The 20,579-nt window shown below is 36.4% G+C and overlaps 1 protein-coding gene across 13 annotated transcripts in view; it reads left to right on the top strand.

Moving 5' to 3' along the window:
* Positions 1-20,579, top strand: part of LOC145673735 (uncharacterized) — a 453,474-nt gene that overhangs the window by 205,213 nt on the left and 227,682 nt on the right. For 2 of the 13 annotated variants that reach the window (XM_081743457.1, XM_081743468.1), the window contains exon 6: positions 3,600-3,798. The exons of 9 other annotated variants lie outside the window; for them this stretch is intronic. In XM_081743457.1, coding sequence (XP_081599583.1) covers positions 3,600-3,798 — 199 coding nt within the window. Of the gene's footprint in view, positions 1-3,599; positions 3,888-20,579 lie in introns of all 13 variants that reach the window. 2 more of the 13 variants (XM_081743461.1, XM_081743459.1) reach the window with 1 other exon arrangement.

Below are 20,579 nucleotides of genomic sequence, written 5' to 3'. Positions count from 1 at the left end.
TTTACTCTGTGGTACTTTTGGCAAGAAAATATGTACTTAAGAAAATATGTACTCTGTCATGTTGTAGTGTATACTCTGGAGAGTGAAGCTTGTGTTCTGTCATGTTGTAGTGTATACTCTGGAGAGTGAAGCTTGTGTTAAAAAGTATCGAATTAAAAGTGGTCCGTCTGTGGTTCCACCATGTGACGTCATGCTTAGTTAGCGTTATTGCGGTTGAACTAAACGTTTAGATTTGAAAGAAAATGACTGCTTTCTTATAATTTGAATGTCGAAATGTTAGATAAAAGAGAACGGGCTCATTTAAATGGAGATTATGCATTATCATGGGCGTTATTGGTGCCTAGAACCCTCCTTGAATTTGAGTATGAGGCATTATCGTCGAGTACTTTACTTTTTTTATAATACGTATTTATGACTACGAAGGACCAACTGTACTTAAAATTACTTTACATACCTTTGAGTTTCGATTCTCCATGAAGCAATAGTAATCTTAAGGCCCTAGCTTTACAGCAATGACCTCAACTCTCTCTATCTCCTTACATATTTCACATCACTTGTCATTCTCTCTTCTCCATTACATATCCCTCCCACCCTTTGTAACGTGATGTTTATAGTTGATTACCGTAGGAGAGTTCCAACTAACTGATTTTTTCTCTATACCGTATACACGCACTCACACGAACACACACGTATCACATTACATTTTTAGTCGATAGCTAAATCCTGTCGGAAGGTTAAACAAGTATAAATACCTTTTTACATGAAAGTATGATTAACACGAAATTAGCAAAAGTTCGAAAGACTTTTTTTTTAATACGAAAAGTTTGTTAAACCAAATTGTTAAGGAAAATATTCAAAAATTTTGAAATTAAAAATTTTTAGCAAAGAAGAATGTTCAAGCTACAAATTTTATTAAAGAAAATTTTGCTTCGAATACCGAACACAAAGCTGTGTGGAAGAGTAAATAAAAAAGTTGAGTAGGAACAGTTCGGATTCAGGAGAGGTAAGTGTGCAAGAGAAACACTTAGATTATTAAGGGTAACCTATGAAAGTTTTATAGAAATGGGTATATAGGTGCTTGTTTTATTTATTGATCTAGAAAAAAACTTTTGACTGCGTGAATTGGAAATTGTTGGGAGTTCTAAGAAAGGTTAAATTGTAATGGAAAGATCGAATACTTGTGTGAAACTTGTATGCAAACCAAGAAATAAGGGTTAGAATAGGGGAGGAAATGAATGAATGCAATTCGAAAGGGAGTTCGACAGGAATACAGTCTCTCCCAACTTTATTTATTATCTGTCTAGAAGAGATAGTGAAAAATTGCCTTCATAATCATGGTATTTGAATAGGAGGTAGAATGATTACGTGTATGTGGTTTGCTGATGATGTGGCAATTGTTGCGGAATCTGAAAAGAAAATCAATAAAATGTTAGAAAATTTCAGGAAGGGCTGTGAAGAATATGGGATGAAAATAAATGTTAGACAGAAGCCATAGTGATCGGAACAAAATGGTCGATGTCAAATATAGAAATAGGAGGGTACAAAATAGAACAGGTGACTAGTTTTCGATACTTGGGTAGTATTATTATTGATGATATGAAGTGCGAACGTGAAATGAAAGCAAGAATACGAATAATGAAAGAAGCCTTTAGAAGAAAGAAAAGTCTATTTTATGGGACCTTGAATAAAGGGTTGAGAAAAACTCTTAAAATTCTTCATGTGGTGTATTGTACTATATGGGACAGAAACATGGCCATTACGCAAAATTGATGAAAAATGACTGGAGATTTTGAAATGTGGGTGCGAAGAAGAATGGGGAGATAGCTGGATCGAGTGGAAAACGAATGAGAAGGTGTTAGAAATATTGGAGGAGAAAAGAACAATGCTAGGTATATTGACAAGAAGGGAAACTGCTTGGGACATTGGCTCAAGATTGTATCATGAGGGACGTTCTAGATAGTATTGTGACAGGAAAGAGAGGGAGGGGCCGAAGGAGACTACAATTAATGGACGATATAAAAAAAATGTATGTGACGACGGAGAGGACCGTGGAGCATAGAAGCTTCTCAGTTGCGGCAAGTGACCTGCTAAGGACGACAGAATACCTATAATGATGACTAGTATTAAGCTATTTTGTTAACAAACTAAAAATTTTATCAAGCAAAAATTTAGTTATAGAAGAATACTAACGAAAACTGAAGCAAAAATTTGAAACTAATTTTTGTTGAACAAATTCTTGTACGAAGAAATTAATTTTTTTTTTCAAACCCAAAATGTTAAAGGGTTTAACTTTTTGGAAGATAATTAGAGTCAATTTATTCATCATACCGGATAAGCTTAACGTATAGCCATGAAAATATTAAAATATACATGTAACATGAAACAAAATGTTGGTATTTATCGTTGATACAGAGTAAAATCATCCTCGATACAGAGTGGAAACGTTCTCCCTGGACCTATCAATTGTGACAAAACTTGAAAGCGAATGCTTTCGAACCTCTAGTATGGTGTATTGAAAATTTCGTAACATACTTTTGCAAAATAGCAAAACATGTGCACAAAAGAGCCTGTTTCTGTGCAGTTTCATGAAGGACTTCCTTCCTGAAATAAACCACATTTCATTATTATTGATAATCATATGGGTGAAGTGAATCGTGATATCGTTGACTTGTTCATCAAAGGATTGCATAGTCGAAACCTCGGTGGGACTTTCATTACACATAGCTTTTCATCAAACTGAACACTATCGGGGCATGTGGTTAACTCCTTAACGCCTGAATTACGCAAAATAGTTTGAAAATAATATTGTTTTACATTCTACACGAATTAAGGTTCTAAAGTTAGATTAACTGAAAAATATGTTAAAAGTATTTTATAACCATGTAGGCCTATTTCCATTATGTTGCGAAAATGGGACTAACCACATTACTATTGTTTCTCGAGAGCCGTTTGGTGCAAAATGAGCACCATTGTGTTCCAGAATCCTAGGAACAATCATAAGTGTTAGACATTTTTTTTTATTTGGCGAACAATGTTTTCCAATAAAACGGTATATGAAACCAGCAAAAACGCAAAAACACGTTTTATTTTCACTTCGTTTCGGAAGGTTTATGCTTAATTTTTGTTTTTGAAAAATTCATTTGTCAGTGTAATATCTTTTCGAGAAAAACGTAACCATCCCTAGTTCGAACTAAACATCACACTTCAGGCAATGTTCTCATATAACCTATCAGGAACTAAGACGAACTCAGTTGACACGGCAACGACGCTAGTGTGCTTGACTTCACACAATCTTAGTCAATATGCTACCGTAATCGATCACTTTGTTGACGTGTCGATCTTAGTCCATTAGTTGGTCTGATCTGTCTTATTATACGTAATATTTTCTACATGAAGTTCATATGAAGATATTACGTGGATCGATTTTCTGTCTTCGGCTATGAAGGCTTACCTTTGTATGTTCTGTAGTCACACAACTAAATTTTTCGCTCCTATTTGGTAGTAATATTTTACTCTTTCCAATATAACTTAAAGCACATGTCTCCCGTCTCATGTAAATTACGCGAATCTGATCCTTGTTTGCTTGAATCTCATTTCAGTTGTCTTTTCAAATCCTCTTCAATCTGCATGTCCTCTTTGTGGGAAGATGGTGCGAAGATCAAATATGAAGAGGCATATTCTTGATCGACATTGTGAAAATCAAAGTGAGATATGTAAACTTTGTGGGCGGATTTTCCGGAACAAGCATAGCCTTGGTAGCCACTGTTACTTAAATCATAGAGGAATGACAAGTACTAGGTACAGTTCGCAAGTTATTCCTAGGGATGTTTCTGTTAATTTTTCTTCTTAGTTCTGCTGTTTGAAGCATCGTTATTTGGAACTTAACGGTAAGGATTAATTTTGGCAGTGAATGGTATTAAAGATGATAACTTTGTTCGTATTGAAATTAAGTCAGTTTTATGTTTCTCTTAGTAAACCTTGCTACTGTATTGGTCATATCCGCTTTTCTTAAATTTAATGAAAGAGAATACCATATCAACTCTTGCCAATAAATATGTAAGGTTTTACGTTATGACTATTTTTCTTTCGACATTTCAGCACTTTGTAAATTTGTTGAATTATGTGTTACAATATACTTCGTATCATTCAGAGCGATCAAGAGGTTTACATAATGATCTTTTCAAGATCTGAACTTGAATTACCTTTTTCTCTTGGTAGTGATAGCATTGAGGCGATTCATGCTGAACAAACAACGGGAAACGTTATTAACAGTCAGTCTCCGTCTTTTCAACAATGCATTAATCTTATAGCTACCAGTGGTAAACATGTGACTATTTCTCGTAGCAGTCATCATTTGTTTTGAATCAACAGAGCAAGGGAGGGAGACATCCTGTAACAGAAAGTGTAGATATAAGTATCCACATACTTTAGACTCCCCGTTCTAGTCTCCCCATGTTTATTATAACACTCTTTTGTTAAATAATAAGCGAAGAAAATCAACCAAATGCGTTATTCAAAAGTTTAGGGTGTAAATTTAATGGGTAATGAAGTTCGCCCACGGAAAGCCAACTCAACTGCACTGTAGAAAATGCAGTAGAGCCTTGATTGTCCAAGCTAATGAGGGTGTGACTAAAAGGCACTGGGATAAAACAGACTGATTTCCTGCGAATTGAATAGCAGTACTGTACGTGCAGTAATAAAGGCGTTGGGTATGGTATAATAACGAAATAGGCCGACTATGACAGCGTGAGCGGCTTGATAGCTCTTCGTGGTAGAGCTTTATGCTAGTGATCCTGGGGTCGCGTGTTTGAACCTTTACGATTTGTTTTGAAGTTTTATAATCTTATTTTTGTAATTTATATCAATTGCCGCGCCACCTCGGTTTCTGCTCGTACACTACAACGGGTGCCATTTAAAATGAGGCCACTTCACTCCGGCATTTTCTTGTGCTTTCTTTAATGATCAATTCGGTTAACCAGGAACTCGGTTAGTCGGGGCTCAGATAATCGTCGCTGGGCTGTAGTTACTAACATTACGAAAAATTCTCTTGTTCTGATTCCGACCGACTTTCTACTCACAATCAGTTGGTTCTCATTACGGATGGTACCGAGACCAAGACTAGCGGTAGAATCTCGGAAACGGAATGTTTATTCTTGGTCTTGGTATCGCCTCGTCTCGTCTTGAAATTTCAATATTATACCGAGATCGAGACCGATGTTTATGGATTGAGTCGAGACCGAAACTAAACATTCCGAGATTTATCCAACACAAGGCCTAAACAGACTTGTAACTCGAGACGAGACTGAGGTCAGTCTCGGTTTCGTCTTGAATATCGACAAAAAATTACTGAATTAATCTTTATTTGTAATTCTTGCATTTTAAAGTTACATGTACGATAGTGAAACCATTGCCCTTGGACAGCTGCAGTCATAAGCATATGCACATGAGAAACATGGTCAAATGACATCTCTAATAGGGATGGCCAGACGGATCCGGATCTCAGATATCCGGATCCTATAAGATCCGGATCTTGGATCCGGATCCCAAGTTTCGGATCTTGGATCCGGATCCGAAGTTTCGGATCTTGGATCCGGAATTTCGAAGTTCAGATTCGGACTCCTGTTTTGAATATTTTAGGCCTTAGATTGAGACCCAGAACTAAAATATCCATATGTATAAAATTTAATACGTGAATTTTATCTAACTCAGTGGGAAGACAATTCAATTTAAATGACAAAAGATTACATCAAAATCTCATTTTCACATTTTTCGGAGTTAGACCACTGTTGCGCACACCCCATCATTTAGTCTTTAGTATATCTTTAAACGTACTACAAGTATGCCACTTTCATCTCAAGTCAGTAGTTGTATAGATCTGCCTTTTGTTATACACAAGTTAGGATTAAAATTCGATTGTTTGTGAGACCTATGATAATATTTTCAGAATGAGTTAAAACATTGAAAAACTGCATAGTAATGCTGTATATTTTCTTTGTGCCACATTGGAAATTAACGTAGTCTATCTGATACAGTCGGCTCTTATGATTAATCCAATGATCTGAACTCCTGCAGCATTACGCTAAAATCATGGATGTCTTTGAATTTTCATCATTTTTATTTATTTTTTATTACGAGCAAAATAAATATCATAAGCGGTATTTTACATAATACATATAGACGCAGATCAGTTAGTTGATTGCTTAAAGTTTATAGCAAAGCTATTACATTTCTAAGGCACTGGCGACCTTAGAACAAAATCCATGGCTTTCCCATAAAATCTTAAATCTCTCTATATAAAAAAGGCAAAGTCCTGAGTGAGTGAGTGACAGATCATCGTACAGGCCAAATCGCTTAAGCTACAAACTTGAAATTTGGACAGTTTATAGGCTTTGTGACGTAGGATACCACTAAGGAAGGACTTTGGGAAAATCGACGAGGAAGGGGGGAAATGGGGTGGAAAATATTGATGATTTGGGTCCGGATCCAAGATCCAAAATTTGAGATCCGGGTCCAAGATCCGAAATTTCGGATTCGGATCCAAGATTTGAAATTTCGGATCCGGATTCAAGATCCGAAATTTCGGATCCGGATTCAAGATCCGAAATTTCGGATCCGGATCCAAGATCCGGATTTTCGGATCCGGATCCAAGATCCGTTTTTTCGGATCCGGATCCAGTGTCCGGATACCGGATATCCGGACCCAAGTGGATCCGGATCCAAAAATATCCGGATCTGGCCATCCCTAATCTCTAACCATGTGGTATATCGAAAATATTTTGAATAATTACAATGCTAAATTCAATGTCTTTCAATATGTTTTATTCTTTTTCTAATCATTTTAATTACTCAAAGAGCATGTTGCCAACATATTCCGAAACTCAGTTTGTAAAGGAAACGCACAATATTTCAAGCTCCCAACATAATTTTTCCACACAGTTCTGGGATTATTCAGAGAAGAATATGATAGAAATTTCTGACTGTTTTATAACAACCCCTCGTATAGGTAATGGTCCAACTTTTCTTTGAATTGTGGAAGAGTAAAAGCAGAAATTTTGGAATATGATAGAGTAAGGTTATGGAAAGAGAAATAGTATCATATTAAATCAGGGATTTGTGGAAGCATCTACCAGCACTTCATATTAAAAAGTGTAACAAACTGTGTATTATTTCCTTTTTCAAAATTCAAACATATTTGTAGTGAAATAACGGATTTAATGCGTTATCTGGTATGTGGAACTGAATAACACTGATTCAAAAAGGTGGTAATAAACTATAGTACAAGGAGATGATTAGAGTTTAATTGTATACTGAGGATATATGAGGAAAGATCTACTGCTTAAAGTGGGGTGTAGATGACTATTCAGGCTTTATCCAAGGCTTGGTACACCTATTGAGGATTGAATCTGCGAACACACGCCCAGAAAGCATAAGCCACATAACAGCACAAAGGGGTAAATGACAGACTACAAGATGACACTACTTACATTCTTAATTTCACACATTGTTTCGAGATCATCAAGACGAGATCGATACGGCTCTCGAGACCGACACCAAGACCGTTGTCAACTGAGACTGGATGAAATCTCGTCTCGATACGAGCCTTAGTTCTCATATGGCTCAGTCTGCTAGCAAGGCGTTTAGTGTTCCGCCATGGCATGAAATAGTTATTTACCATTACTACTGACAGGCGTTATCTCCCCTAATACCAATATATTCTTTATGATTCAGAATGTTTGCAAATCTATTTTCGAATTTTTACTAATGGATCTCCATTAATGAATTACTAGTCCTTTCTGGTACTCTGATATAGTTATTTGATGTAAACAACAACAACAGGGGGCACGGTAGCTCAGTGGTAGAGCGCTTACCTCTGGTGTATGAGGTCCCTGGTTCGATCACCGGCCAAGTATGTTTGTGGTATCCGTGTCCGTGGGTTTTCTGGGGATACTCCCGTTTCATCCTACTTTCTCAATTCACCAGTTCTTCCATCATCACTCACGTTAATCAGTCTCCCTTAGCCTAAAGGGCATAATGTGGGACGTTAAACTATGTTTTTCATTTAATTTTCAACAACAACAATAAAAGACTCAACATTATGAAGTATAATACCCGTAAGGTCGACAGCTTACTTTATCCACCAGACCAACAATAGTTAACCTCTTCTATTGAGTTAACAGTATTAATTACTAGATTGGAACAGTTTACTGGAAATCACGCTATGTAAGAAGCTGCTTCCAGTTGTAAATGGCGGAACCGCCGCTTCAAAAATGGCGGAAAACAAGTAGAATCACGATTAAGAGGTGAAAATATTATAAGGATATAGGTAACAGTTTCCTATCATTCTTGAACAATATGTTGGTGAAGGTTGTGTTTCGCATCATCAAGAAATACTTCACAATAAATGTTGGGGAGGACGAAAAAAATTTTATGAAAATTTTCTATATGAAGTGTTCTGTATTTACTATTCTTATTTTAAAATTAGAATCTTAGGTAAGCGTAAGCATGCACACCACATGGTTTTCCAACATAGAAAAATGGTTGCACCAACACCACACACGGAGTTATTTCAACACCGAAATAGGTGTCGTAGTAACACAGAAGTTGAGTCGAACTAACACCAAAAATGGTGTAAATCTGGTGGTCTGACCTTCAATTTTAACACAAGGAGTGTTGAATTAATGCCAAAACGGTGTTACTTACACGGCTTTGACCTTGAATTATGACACAGATTGTATGTTGAAATAATAAGAAAATGATGTTGAAGTAACACATGGACTGTGTAATATTAACACAAAATAATTAACACACTACACACTGTGTTACTTTCTTCGTGTTAATGCAGCACTGCCACAAGTAACACTCAACACTTTTCTCCACACTACCTACCCTGACATGGTGTCGAATCAACATCGAGAATACTAACACAGATCCGAATTTAACACCTCTCAACACCGGTTGTGGGTTAAAAACGTAACACACTCCCTGTGTTAAACGCCAACACTAGAACCTGGAACCACTGCCCTGTCTGCCCTGTGAATTAACACAACTTTTTTTTTTAACATGATCTTGTCACAAAACATTGTTGTTCTAAATTATTTTTTTTACTCTCTTTAGCCGAGAAAAGATCTTTCTCCACGGCAATTTGAAATCACCACACATAGGAAATTATCATTCTTAGAATTGCTTCTACATTGGGGAATGCTGATTGGACATGGTCATTAAATATTACTTGATACAGATCTTGATGTGTCAGATTTTCATGTGCATAACTTTGATTGTCTAACATATTGGTGAAAAATGTTTGACTTCAACAACGTTCATGTCCACATATCAGTAGCGGCTCGATACCATAATCTGAGGTAGTTCTGCACAGTTTGTTTTTTGTATATTAAATTTCCTGTTTACAGCAATTAATTATAAAATGTACACGAACCAGCATAATCTTTCAGCACTCTAATCGTTATAAATGACAATTATAATTGAAATTAACGAATATATATATAACTTTAGTGTATAGCAAGCAAAACACTATTGTTTTGATTATTTGTTGTCAGTGGCGTATTTAGGGCTTTGTTTCGGGAGGAGCTATACACAGCATATGAATAAGCACTTAATTTTTCCTTTGGGATGCCTACAAGTTTTAATGAATTTCGGGTGATCTTGAGCCCGATAGCTTCCCTCTAAATACACCACTGTTGTGTGTAACAAATTTTTAAAATACATATTCATACCGTAAGAAACATACTGTTTTCAGATACCATAACAACTTCGGATTCACGTAATGTCTACAGGCAGAAATTTTATTAATCTACTGAATTATAGATATTTTATCGTTTGTAAATGAAGTCTATCCGACGTGACTTCTGCTGTACAACATGTCCTATTACTCTTTCATTTAAGTTCGGCGTGATGGATATGATATCACGCTCGATTGATAAGGCAGCCAAAGCATTGATTCTTTCCTGACATTGTGCTTCCCAAAAATGTTTTAACTAGTTTAAAATTAGAGAAGTAACGTTCTGCTTCACCTATTGTCGTTGGGGTAGTTAGAAGAATTTCCAAAAGGTTTATGGTTTCCTTAAAATTGTCACACAAATTGTGTTTTGTTCAGAAAATTTGCACAAACTCGAACATGGAATACCATTATTTTTAAAGCGCGCAACAATTACACTGAACTCCGTTATAAAAAACAAGAAGGCGCCTCATGTACATCACGTCGTGTGTCTTCGGCTTCTTCGGAAGTATTCGTGAGTTCTGAGCTGCTGGAAGTGCAGCTCTAGTAAATCCGATCTAACAAACAAGGAAAACGTAATACAGTGCGGCTGGTGAAGATTTTGGTCTCAATGCTAAAGTATAGGGCAATCCGTGCACAGCTCTTGCAATATTATTAAGCTTCAGAAGGTGTTTCCAGTAATTGTACGCTATGTAGCATATCCAGCAGCACAATTTCAGGACACTGTTAGACCAAATATCATCATTACATGTTATTTATTACCTTGATTAAATTAAACACAATTCAACTTAATTGAAAATACATTTATTCCACTAAAATAGCTGGTAGTTCTGCAGCTCTGCAGCTCTTATAGACAAGCCGCCCCTGCCACATATTCAGGATATGTTTGGCTTAAAGCATTGACTCCTTCACAAATTTCTTCTCCTGTCGTATTTAGGTTTGTTAGGAATGAAAAGTTTTTGCAGTACCATTGTATATTGATGCCCTGTGGGCCAAATTAGATTCTAATGCATCTACCACAGGTACAAATGAATCAATTCTAAACTTCTCTCTTGGCTCAAGGTTCTTTAAAGCATCATCTTCATCGTCATTTATATTCCTCCTTCTAGACCTTCTGCTTTTCTTGTCAACATCAGGTAATTTGCTTTTTGTCTGTTTTTCAAACCAATCAAAAAGATCTCGATTGACCAACTTTGTGAAATTCATTCAGCAAATATCTCCAAATATATAATTTACCATAAATTCAAACTCCTCCATTTAATTCGAAAGGTTTCTGGCTTGATTTCTTGTTTCATCGTTCTCTGTGGTATCAATATAAAGCTGAGGCAATTCAGAAATTATTTAATCAGAACTGTCAAGTATTGCACTTATGGGTCTTGAATGAGCTTCCCATCTAATCGTTGACAAAGACTTTGGAACTTTTGAATCATCTTTGAAGAACGACAACAGCACCGCCGATTAGATTATGAGGTTATTTGCTTGTGTATGTAATATATACGTTTCTTGTTATACGCACCAAACACCTTCCATTGCCTTTACCTCTTTCAAGAATTTCAAACCCTACCCTATTACTGAAACCATGACAAGCATTCAAGGATACCAGGTGCACTTCCAAACAACAATATCATAGTCTACAACGTTAGTTGTGAATATTAATAAACTGTAGTGTCTCGCTTATTTTTAATGTAGAAAATTGGGTGAAAACGTTGAATAAAACATATATTTCTATTTTGTATTGTTATAGTTTAAAAGTACTGTAATATAATTTTGTTCTAATGTTTAAAAAATAAATACTTAAATTTCAATATATTATTATAAAACAAAGTACCTCGCAAAGAGCTTTATTAAGCACACCAAAATGAAACAAAAATTTACGGTTTCGATAATTCAAAAATAAATACAGATTCTGTAAATAATAAATAAATATACAATTTTATGGTGTTCTTTGATGCTTTTGTCATTGCCCCCTCAGTCTTCATTTCTGTCCCCCCTAATAAATCAGGCTGGCTACGGGCCTGAATTACATTATATCAAGTTTGTTTCTTAAAATTTTTGGGGACCCCAAGAGAATTGTTTAGCTTATACGTAAATCCGGCACTGCATATTTCACAATCATTTGGTACTCACGCAATGAGTACTCAATTATTGTTTAAAAGTATTTTCTTGTATCCCAAATAACTTCATGAAATTCGGTACACCAGTACTAAGGAATTGGGAAATATGAATAGTTAGATAGAACACCTACTTGTTCCTGTGTAGTTCTGTGAACCATTTGCGAAAGTCCCATACTTTTCAAGCCAGAGTGTGTAAGTGTGGTGTTGCGCATTTTCGGCAGTTTATAACAAAGGAGACACACAGTTTCTCAACTTATGAGAGAGATTTTCATGAAACAGAATGAAAACCAAGGGAGTTATAATTTATAGTTAAAACGAAGAAATGAGCTTGTTCGTAATAGCGTTCTATTTGTCCTTGTGGATGTGGCAACTCAGCACCAAAGTCTAACTGAAGAGAGACTTACTGCCTGAAGCTACTATACAGGATTATTTTGGAGGTGCTTGTGGCCATATCTAGTAGTAGTAAGAAGTGGGGAAATAGAAGGAAACTTTGAGGACATTAGAAATAAAAGCAATCTTACAACAGAATCGAATCTTCTACCTTGAAGTTAACAGACTAACACAGTAACCATTTACACTACGGAGATCAGCACGCTACTGACCTATTTGTGCTGGATTACGTACCACAGAAGGATGTAATTGTTTTTTGTTTGTTTTCTGTTGCAAGAAAATAACTTTAACAAGGAGAGAATCCAGTTTGGGATTTTTTAATTTCCAGCAAACTGTAAGTTTATAATTATTGAACAAAAACAACCTTTGTAATGTGCACTTCGTTGTCAGTTACGAGAAAGCAAGCTCCCCAATAACAAAATAACATATAAGCTTAAGTAATATATATATATATATATATATATATATATATATATATATATATATATATATATATATATATATATATATATATATATATATATATATATATATGCGTGTGAAACTTTAGAATTTACTTGTGAAATTACTATGGGAAAATTTACGTTTTTTTTCTTTTTTTAAACATTCATTAATGAGTTTCCTTTGTCAGGAAAATGCAGGTTCTTTACGAAGAAAAATCGTAAATGGAATTCGAACCCGTTGAGAGAAAGGAACGTATTGCGTAATAAGTGTACTTTTGTCGTTCATAAAAGGAGGAGAAAATACATTTTTCTGTACAGAGACTTGAGGAAATTTGGAGTGATACAAGCTTCCTTCAGGGAACTATGTTAATCTCTAGAATCGTCTGCATTTAGGATGTTCTGAAGTGAACGTTTCAAATGAAGATGAGTCAGGTGATACAAATCACTCTCGGGTCCGGGATGGTATAGAACCAAGAATAAATGATCCATACATACTGAACGTTGGCTATTAATTAAGTAGGAAACAAAATATATAAAAGCGATTGTGAGTTTCTGTTTGGTCGGATCACGCAGTAAATTCTGTAACAATTGAAATGACATTTGGTATGATTATCAACCTTAGGTCCTCCTAGAATTGCGATATTTAACTGATTAAAGCATGTATCCTAGGGGGGAGTGGGATCATAATTTATGCGGAAAATTGAGTTGTGTTATCTAAAAATAATCGAAAACGATCAGTATTAGGGGCGAATCCATAGTTTTTGGTGATGGTGAGTGAATAGTGACACTCTCAATTTCATTTTTAGACTCAGTGTTTTGACAATGTGAGGAAAGATTTGTGGAAACACCGTTGTCTAGTGGTTAGAGCGTTGGATTCATAGCGCAGATTCGATTCCTGGCCGGTGTTTCTCCAATTTTCGGCGTTTACCCAGTGTCGTGTGGCAGACTGGGTGTCACATGAATAAAAGACGTGACAGCCACTAGGTCTAGAAAGCTCCCGATAAACCGGTTAGCTATACGGCGCGGCGCCGCGCTAACCACGCGCTCGTCGCTAGGTCGTCAGCGACGTAGTTACACCAGTTGATAACAGATGGCGTGGATCGACTCAGGCCCACAAATAGGGCAGTTATGCCAAGTGGTTTGGTTTGGTTTTCTGGAGGATAGATTTATATATACCTTTGTGACATACGTGCTAGATAGGGTCATTGTAAGTTTGTCATGATTAGTTATGTTCATATGATGTAGTGGAGGAAACTCGGAGGTGGGACTAGTGTTTTAGAAATAAATAAAAACGATGTTTTAATTCTTTCCATGCAACACATGTGTTCTGTTCATAGTCTAAGGTTTAAAATGAAGTTCAACATTCATCAGCATGCAGATGTTGGGTGGAAAGGGAATGGCATTATGGATTTTTATCATTCCATTTTCATTCTGATGCTTATCATATGGGGTGGGAGACGTTAAAACACTTTCCATAAACATGTTCGAAAAAGGCGCGTTTCTGCTAGTTAGAAATACAGTAAAACCTGTCTTCAACGGACCATTTATTAAACAGAAACTTGAATTAAACGAAAATATTTCACGGTCCCATGAATTTGCTGGCGAACATCATGGTTAATTCCTTCATTAAACGGAAACTGTATTACGCGGACAACAGAAATCAAAATAAGCCTTTTAACAAATATTTCAAGTTTCGGAGTGTAGCATGTAGAAAGTTTTTAGATATCCAATGAGAGGTTATTTATTTATTTTTTTTAGCAAAATAAACAGTAATGTGCGAAACGAAGCAGACACAACGGATATACATACTTTGAGAATTATACAGTAAGTCTGAGAGTAGAAGAGGAGGTGGAGGAAGAAGATAAATATGGCATTGAGTTGGAAGAAGACTGTTGGCTAAAGACTTATCAAGATTCTCTCAAAAGTTGAAAGGAACTGCAACATTTTCCTTACGTCGAAATGACATTGATACGTTTAATGTAGTTTCTCGGGCTAAAGTCTTTTGGAAAGTTGAACAGACAAGCAGCGGTGTGTACAGAAATGCCTCATTGACTATTGGAAAAATTAAGTTAACACATGTACACTATTTCCTCTGTTCATTGTAAGTGTTGCGTGCATTAATTCATACCCGAAATAAATACTGTAAATTGACTAAGGTATGTACAGCATCTTATTTTTATTTCAGTATGTCCATTATATGTATGCACTTTTTTTTTGCATAGATCTACCTGCGTTAACCGGAAACCTGTCTTTAACGGAAATTTTCGCGAGTCCCGTTCGATTTCGTTAAAGACAGGTTTCACTGTATAAATGAACAAAGAAATCACATTAATGATTTCTTTGTAAAGAATGAGTGAAATATGAAAATAAAATGATGCTTTCAACAGCGAAACGAGAACTTCCAACGTTATTACTGTAATAATTATCAATATACGTGTTGGAAATGCAAAATGATAAATGTTTGTAGGTAGTGTAACGTTCCTTTATAGAAAGGAAGTCGTCAATCGACACGGACCTCCCACTAGTAGAGACCCTCCACATTTAAGAATTTTTTTTGAAGTTAAATAGCATGTAGTTGACAATATTTCTAATGGGTACAATGTATACATACAGTGAGCAAAATAAGTATTCGTCCGGCCAGAACTGAAGTCTTTGTACACATATAATTTGCATTCAACTCAATAGTAAAAGGAAGAACGAGACACAGTTATTTCATTACTATATATATATATATATACCAAACATAGAAATTTAGTTATTTCATGCTCAAAACATACGAAAACGTACAAATAAAATGAACTAAACATATTTCACGCCAAAGAAGTATTCCTCTATTAAGAAATACTACTCATCTGCAACAGCTTGGGTTGTTGTTCCCCAACTTTTAATACTTTGTGGGTCCTCCTTTTTGCAGTATGACCTCCTGCAACCTCCTTGGCATTGATCTAACTAAATTCTCTGTTGTTACCCTGGTAATTTCCCTCCATTCCGTCGACAATGTGTTTTAAATATCAATCTTATTTGAAATATGGTGTTTTCGTATCTTTGTTTCCAAAGAGTGCCATAGATGCTCAATTGGATTTATGTCTAGTGATTGTGGAAGGGTTTCCATCCACTTCGGAGTATTGTATAAGAGCCACAGCTTCGTATTCAGGGTAGGGATGGCCAAAAATTTTCGGATCCGGATATTCCGGATCCAGTGAGATCCGGATCCGGATCTTGCCGGATCCGGATCTCGGATCCGAACCTCAGATCCGGATCTCGGATCCGAACCTCAGATCCGGATCTCGGATCTGGGTCCGGATCTCGGATCTGGATCCGAAATTCGGATCTCGGATCTGGGTCCGGATCTCGGATCTGGATCCGAAATTCGGATTTCGGATCTGGGTCCGGATCTCGGATCTGGATCCGAATCTCAGATATTGATTCGTATCCAAACCTACATCTGAAATTGTGATGATAAAATTGAATATCTAAAATTCGTCAAACTTTTTTCAGATTCACTAATATAGTAGGATGCTGTGCTTTTAAATGTTTCCATAACACGTTTGTGCTACCTTTGTTCTTTATGTTATTTTAACCTTGCAATATTTACTTTCTTATATAAACTTTCTTATTTTCTCATATACAAATGAAATATCTTTTAAATAAGACCCTTCTAATCGCAGGAATACTGGACAAAACAAACTCTTTATTAATAGTAGTTTCTGACTCACTAGAGTCCAACCATCAACAAATCTTCCACTTCGAAGGTACAACAAAAAATATAGACTGGTTGGCGTGGAACAACAGTAGATCTTTAAACATACACACGAGAATTTCAGGAGAGCGATATGGTTGTGTAATATTATTAGTATTAATGAAAGTGTTCATTGTATGACTTTATTACCTAACTTATGGGTTGCCCTTCTGAGGTCAGGAGTTTGTTGAAGGAGTAAATATAAAAGAGATTTCTGTTATTTCTTCTTCACCCTCCAGGTTTCTTTAATCATACATTGCAGGACGTAACCAAAACATATCCATGCATCGTATCATTGAAGCGTTTTGTGTTTTGTATATTAAAGTGTTCAAAAATATTTAACATATTCGCATTTGTTCATGTGATCTCAGGTTCCATTCTCGGTGGAACATACATGAGAAAATTGAAAGCTGAAACAATATGAAAATAGTATTTAAAAGTCAGGAAATTAATATTAAAACTTTAGCTATCTATTGGGACTGTAAGACTGTAGTTAAATTAACCCACACGTTTCGTGAAGATATATTAAGTCGTTATTGTTTATTTACTATAAGCTACCAGATACATCCTCAGAGGCCACTTTACACTGTAATAATCAACAGATGAAAACATTGGGAAAGGAATGGAAGGAAGGTCTCCAGAGCCTTAGATCAAGGTACTAACCTAGCATTTGCCCAGTATAACTGAGGAACAACCCTGGAAAACCCGGGAGCAACCAGTCAGGATAGCTGGTCTCCGAATTCGAACCCGGTATAATCCAATTGCGAAGCAAGAATCCTAACAAGTAGCCTGAGCTCACTCCGTATTATTATTATTATTTAATTAACGTAATGTTCTAAAATTAGTGCAAATTAAACCCTACTTTCTTTATTGCTGATGATATAGTTAATAAGCCTACATGAGACATCAGTCTCCCATTAAATAGGCCTTGCTTAAGAAAGAATACCAGAACTGGAATTCAGGAAGCGGGGGTGAAGAGATTAATGAGGATGAGGAAACTATGTGCGATGCAAAAACTGAGAAATTATGACTTCATCACAGATATATTCACTTACATACGTCAATTAATATTTCTCTGATACAGGGCACTCTACTTTCTATAGTGGCAGAAAAATGGCCCGCTTTTGTAAACGAACACATTAAGCACGTGCATATAGGCGCAATATCCGTGCAAAGAAACATAGGTAAAACTAGAAAAAAATAGGGAAAGCGAGGGGAAAGTGATAAAACGCCATTCAGCGTTTTTTAAAAAAGCTGAAAATAACTTAGAGCTACGAAAGACGCGAGGCGAATTTTATTGAAATGATTGTTTTTCCTTAGTGATTAGTTGTGCTAACTATGAACATGAATTAAAAAGAAAACAAGTAGCTAGCTCTGAGTTTCGCAAACTGGTTGAAAAGAAAATATTGGATAAAATTTAATAATAAAGAAGGCATTTATGATAATTAAAACAAATTAAATTCTTGGCACGACAGTCCTTTGGTTTCTACCATCGGGCTTACGTTCATTTGAAGCGGGATTTGAATCCAATACATTTACAGTAAAAGGATCCACAGCCTAATGCCGCAGACCACTCGACTATGGCTGTCGGGTTTTCTCGGCTAATCTGTAGCACATTTACAGTAACTGATTATTTTAAAAGTTGCTCCTAAATACTGACAATCTAAGTTTTATGTATCAAATATTTCCTGCGATAATACCATACACTCTCCGACTTCTATAGACGAAAAGCTATAGTTACCCACATTATCTAATACAGAAATAAGTTCTGATTCTCTAATAGCTGCTGATGGTGATAGTCAAGGTTCACCGAAGCATGATCCCAAACCCAAACTGAGATATTGATGTCACTGGAACGCCTGAAAAGTCATTGTGGGTAAGTGAATTGCCCACTTGTCAGGATGAAGGGCGATGGTGATGTGAAATGCAGGGCTGTAAGAGGTACTACTTATAATAATTGGATTTGTAATATTCTATGTTGCCGTAAACCCTCTTCAAGAAGATAACTGTTAATTTTAGCTTTGAAAATGTTACATAAAGAGTTTTATTGCTATCATTAGGTTGCATATAAATCTCTTTATTCCGGAATTATCGGATTTATTTTACCGCTTAACTTTCAAATCTCTTCTGATTTAGGAATATTTAAATCACGATTATCCCCTTAAGGTCAATTAGTGATATTTTAACTTATTTCGAACCAACTATGTATATGGCTAGTCTTGTTATATGGGAATAATTGAGACTAGAAGCAGTCTACAGGCTACGTTCAAAAGAATCTTGTCCGACCTCCTGATAAACCACGTCTTTCAGCAAGGTGAATTGTGGCAATCCGATACTAACATGAGGAAATCTTCCGGTTCAAATGAAAGCTTCCATAAGAATCAGCACCCTAATCAGTGGTATGTGCCTTGCTAATTTTTCTCCAATGTGAAAGTACCTAACTTTATTGTTAAAAATGAAAAGGTTTGTATTTCAAACAAGTTGTCATTACAGTTTTCATATTTGAACACAACACTCATGAAAAGTCATGTTAAAGCGCGACTTGCTCCTGAAAAAGAATATTTATCTGTTTTTAATTTCTCGTGTTCCTCAAACTACATGCGGAATTAGTGCAAGTGCCTTCCGCTCGCATTACCTAGGTACAAACGCAATGGCGTATTTAGGGGAGAGGCTTCCGGGCTTAAGCCCCCCCGAAATCTTACTTACTATAGTAAACTATATGAAATATCTTGCAGAATTTTCACATTTTCAGGCAAAGCCTCCCCCCGAAAGTTAGCAAAGCCTCCCCCCGAAACAAAATCGTAAATACGCCACTGTACAAACGGCTACGATCTTGGTACTAGCACATGTTTCGGTTTCCAGATCTCAAATATTTATATTTCAGCCTGATTCTATGTATGAATCCGAAATTTCAAATCTAGATAAGAGGCACCAAAATTCATAGTTTATTCTCGGTGCTCATATTGTGATTTACTAAATAATTATTAAATCTAATTGTAGGGTATACATTTGATATTTTGAGCAGACTGAGCAAGATAAATATACGTAAAAAGTAGTAAATACTTGTCTTAACTGTTTATGTTTTCTTAACTGTCAATGAAATAGGTGCATTGAGGAATTTTAAATATTCATCTCGGTCCTGCAACCGAGTGGAACTAGATTCGACATTCGAACTCTCATCCGGATCATTTTTTTCTTAAGTAAGCCAAACGTTTGATCTTTAGAGTAGAATGAAGGAAACAAATAGACTTGTCAATATTCGTCTTAATTTTCTGTTCTCTTCTTCACTGTCAGGACTTCGTGAAATTACTTTCGGCGAATTTTAGATATTCAAGTTTATCATAATTTGGATGGGATGTGGGTTTGGATAAGAATCAAGATCCGGATTTTGGATCCAGATTCGAATTTCGAACCCAGATCCGAGATCCGAACCCAGATCCGAGATCCGAATCCAGCTCCGAGATCCGGATCCAGATCCGAAATCCGAGATCCGGACCCAGATCCGAGATCCGGACCCAGATCCGAGATCCGGATCCAGATCCGAAATCCGAGATCCGGATCCAGATCCGAGATCCGGATCCAAAGGATCCGGACCCAATCAGATCCGGATCTTCGGATCCGGCCAGATCCGGATCCGGCCATCCCTAATTCAGGGTAGTATGTTTCGGGTTATCTTGGGTGAATATGTGATCCCCTGCTAGGCCCATTTGCTCAACACTCGTGAGAAGATGTGTCTTCAGGATGTTGATATATGCTCTGTGATCCATTATTCCCTCAATGAAACAATTTCCCAACCCCGTTCGTACTCATGCATCCCCACACAAGTATTAAACCGCCCCAATGCTTCACTGTAGCTGTAAGTCCCCATGTTTCACTTCTTTTCCTCAAGCTCACAATTCTTCTTCCTCTATACCAGAACTCGTCCATCTGATTGAAACAAATGAAATTTGTTTTCATCAGTGAAAACTACCTTTTTCAGAAGTCGAATGTCTCATTTCTATGTGATGTTGTATACTCCTGGCCCTTCTTTTTGTTGATATATGGATTTCTGTGGGCTGTTCGGACTCCATATCCAGCTTCATGGAGGACGTTTCTCACGCTTTGGACTGGCACTTTCTTTGCAGACTTTTGTTCGAGCTCCGCAGCTATGAGTGGTGCAC

This window comes from Thermobia domestica, chromosome 17 (genome assembly GCF_964235325.1).
Source record: "Thermobia domestica chromosome 17, izTheDome1.hap1.1, whole genome shotgun sequence".
Lineage (NCBI taxonomy): Eukaryota > Metazoa > Arthropoda > Insecta > Zygentoma > Lepismatidae > Thermobia > Thermobia domestica.
Note: the sequence above shows the minus strand (reverse complement) of the source record. Positions and strands in the feature narration are given on the sequence as shown.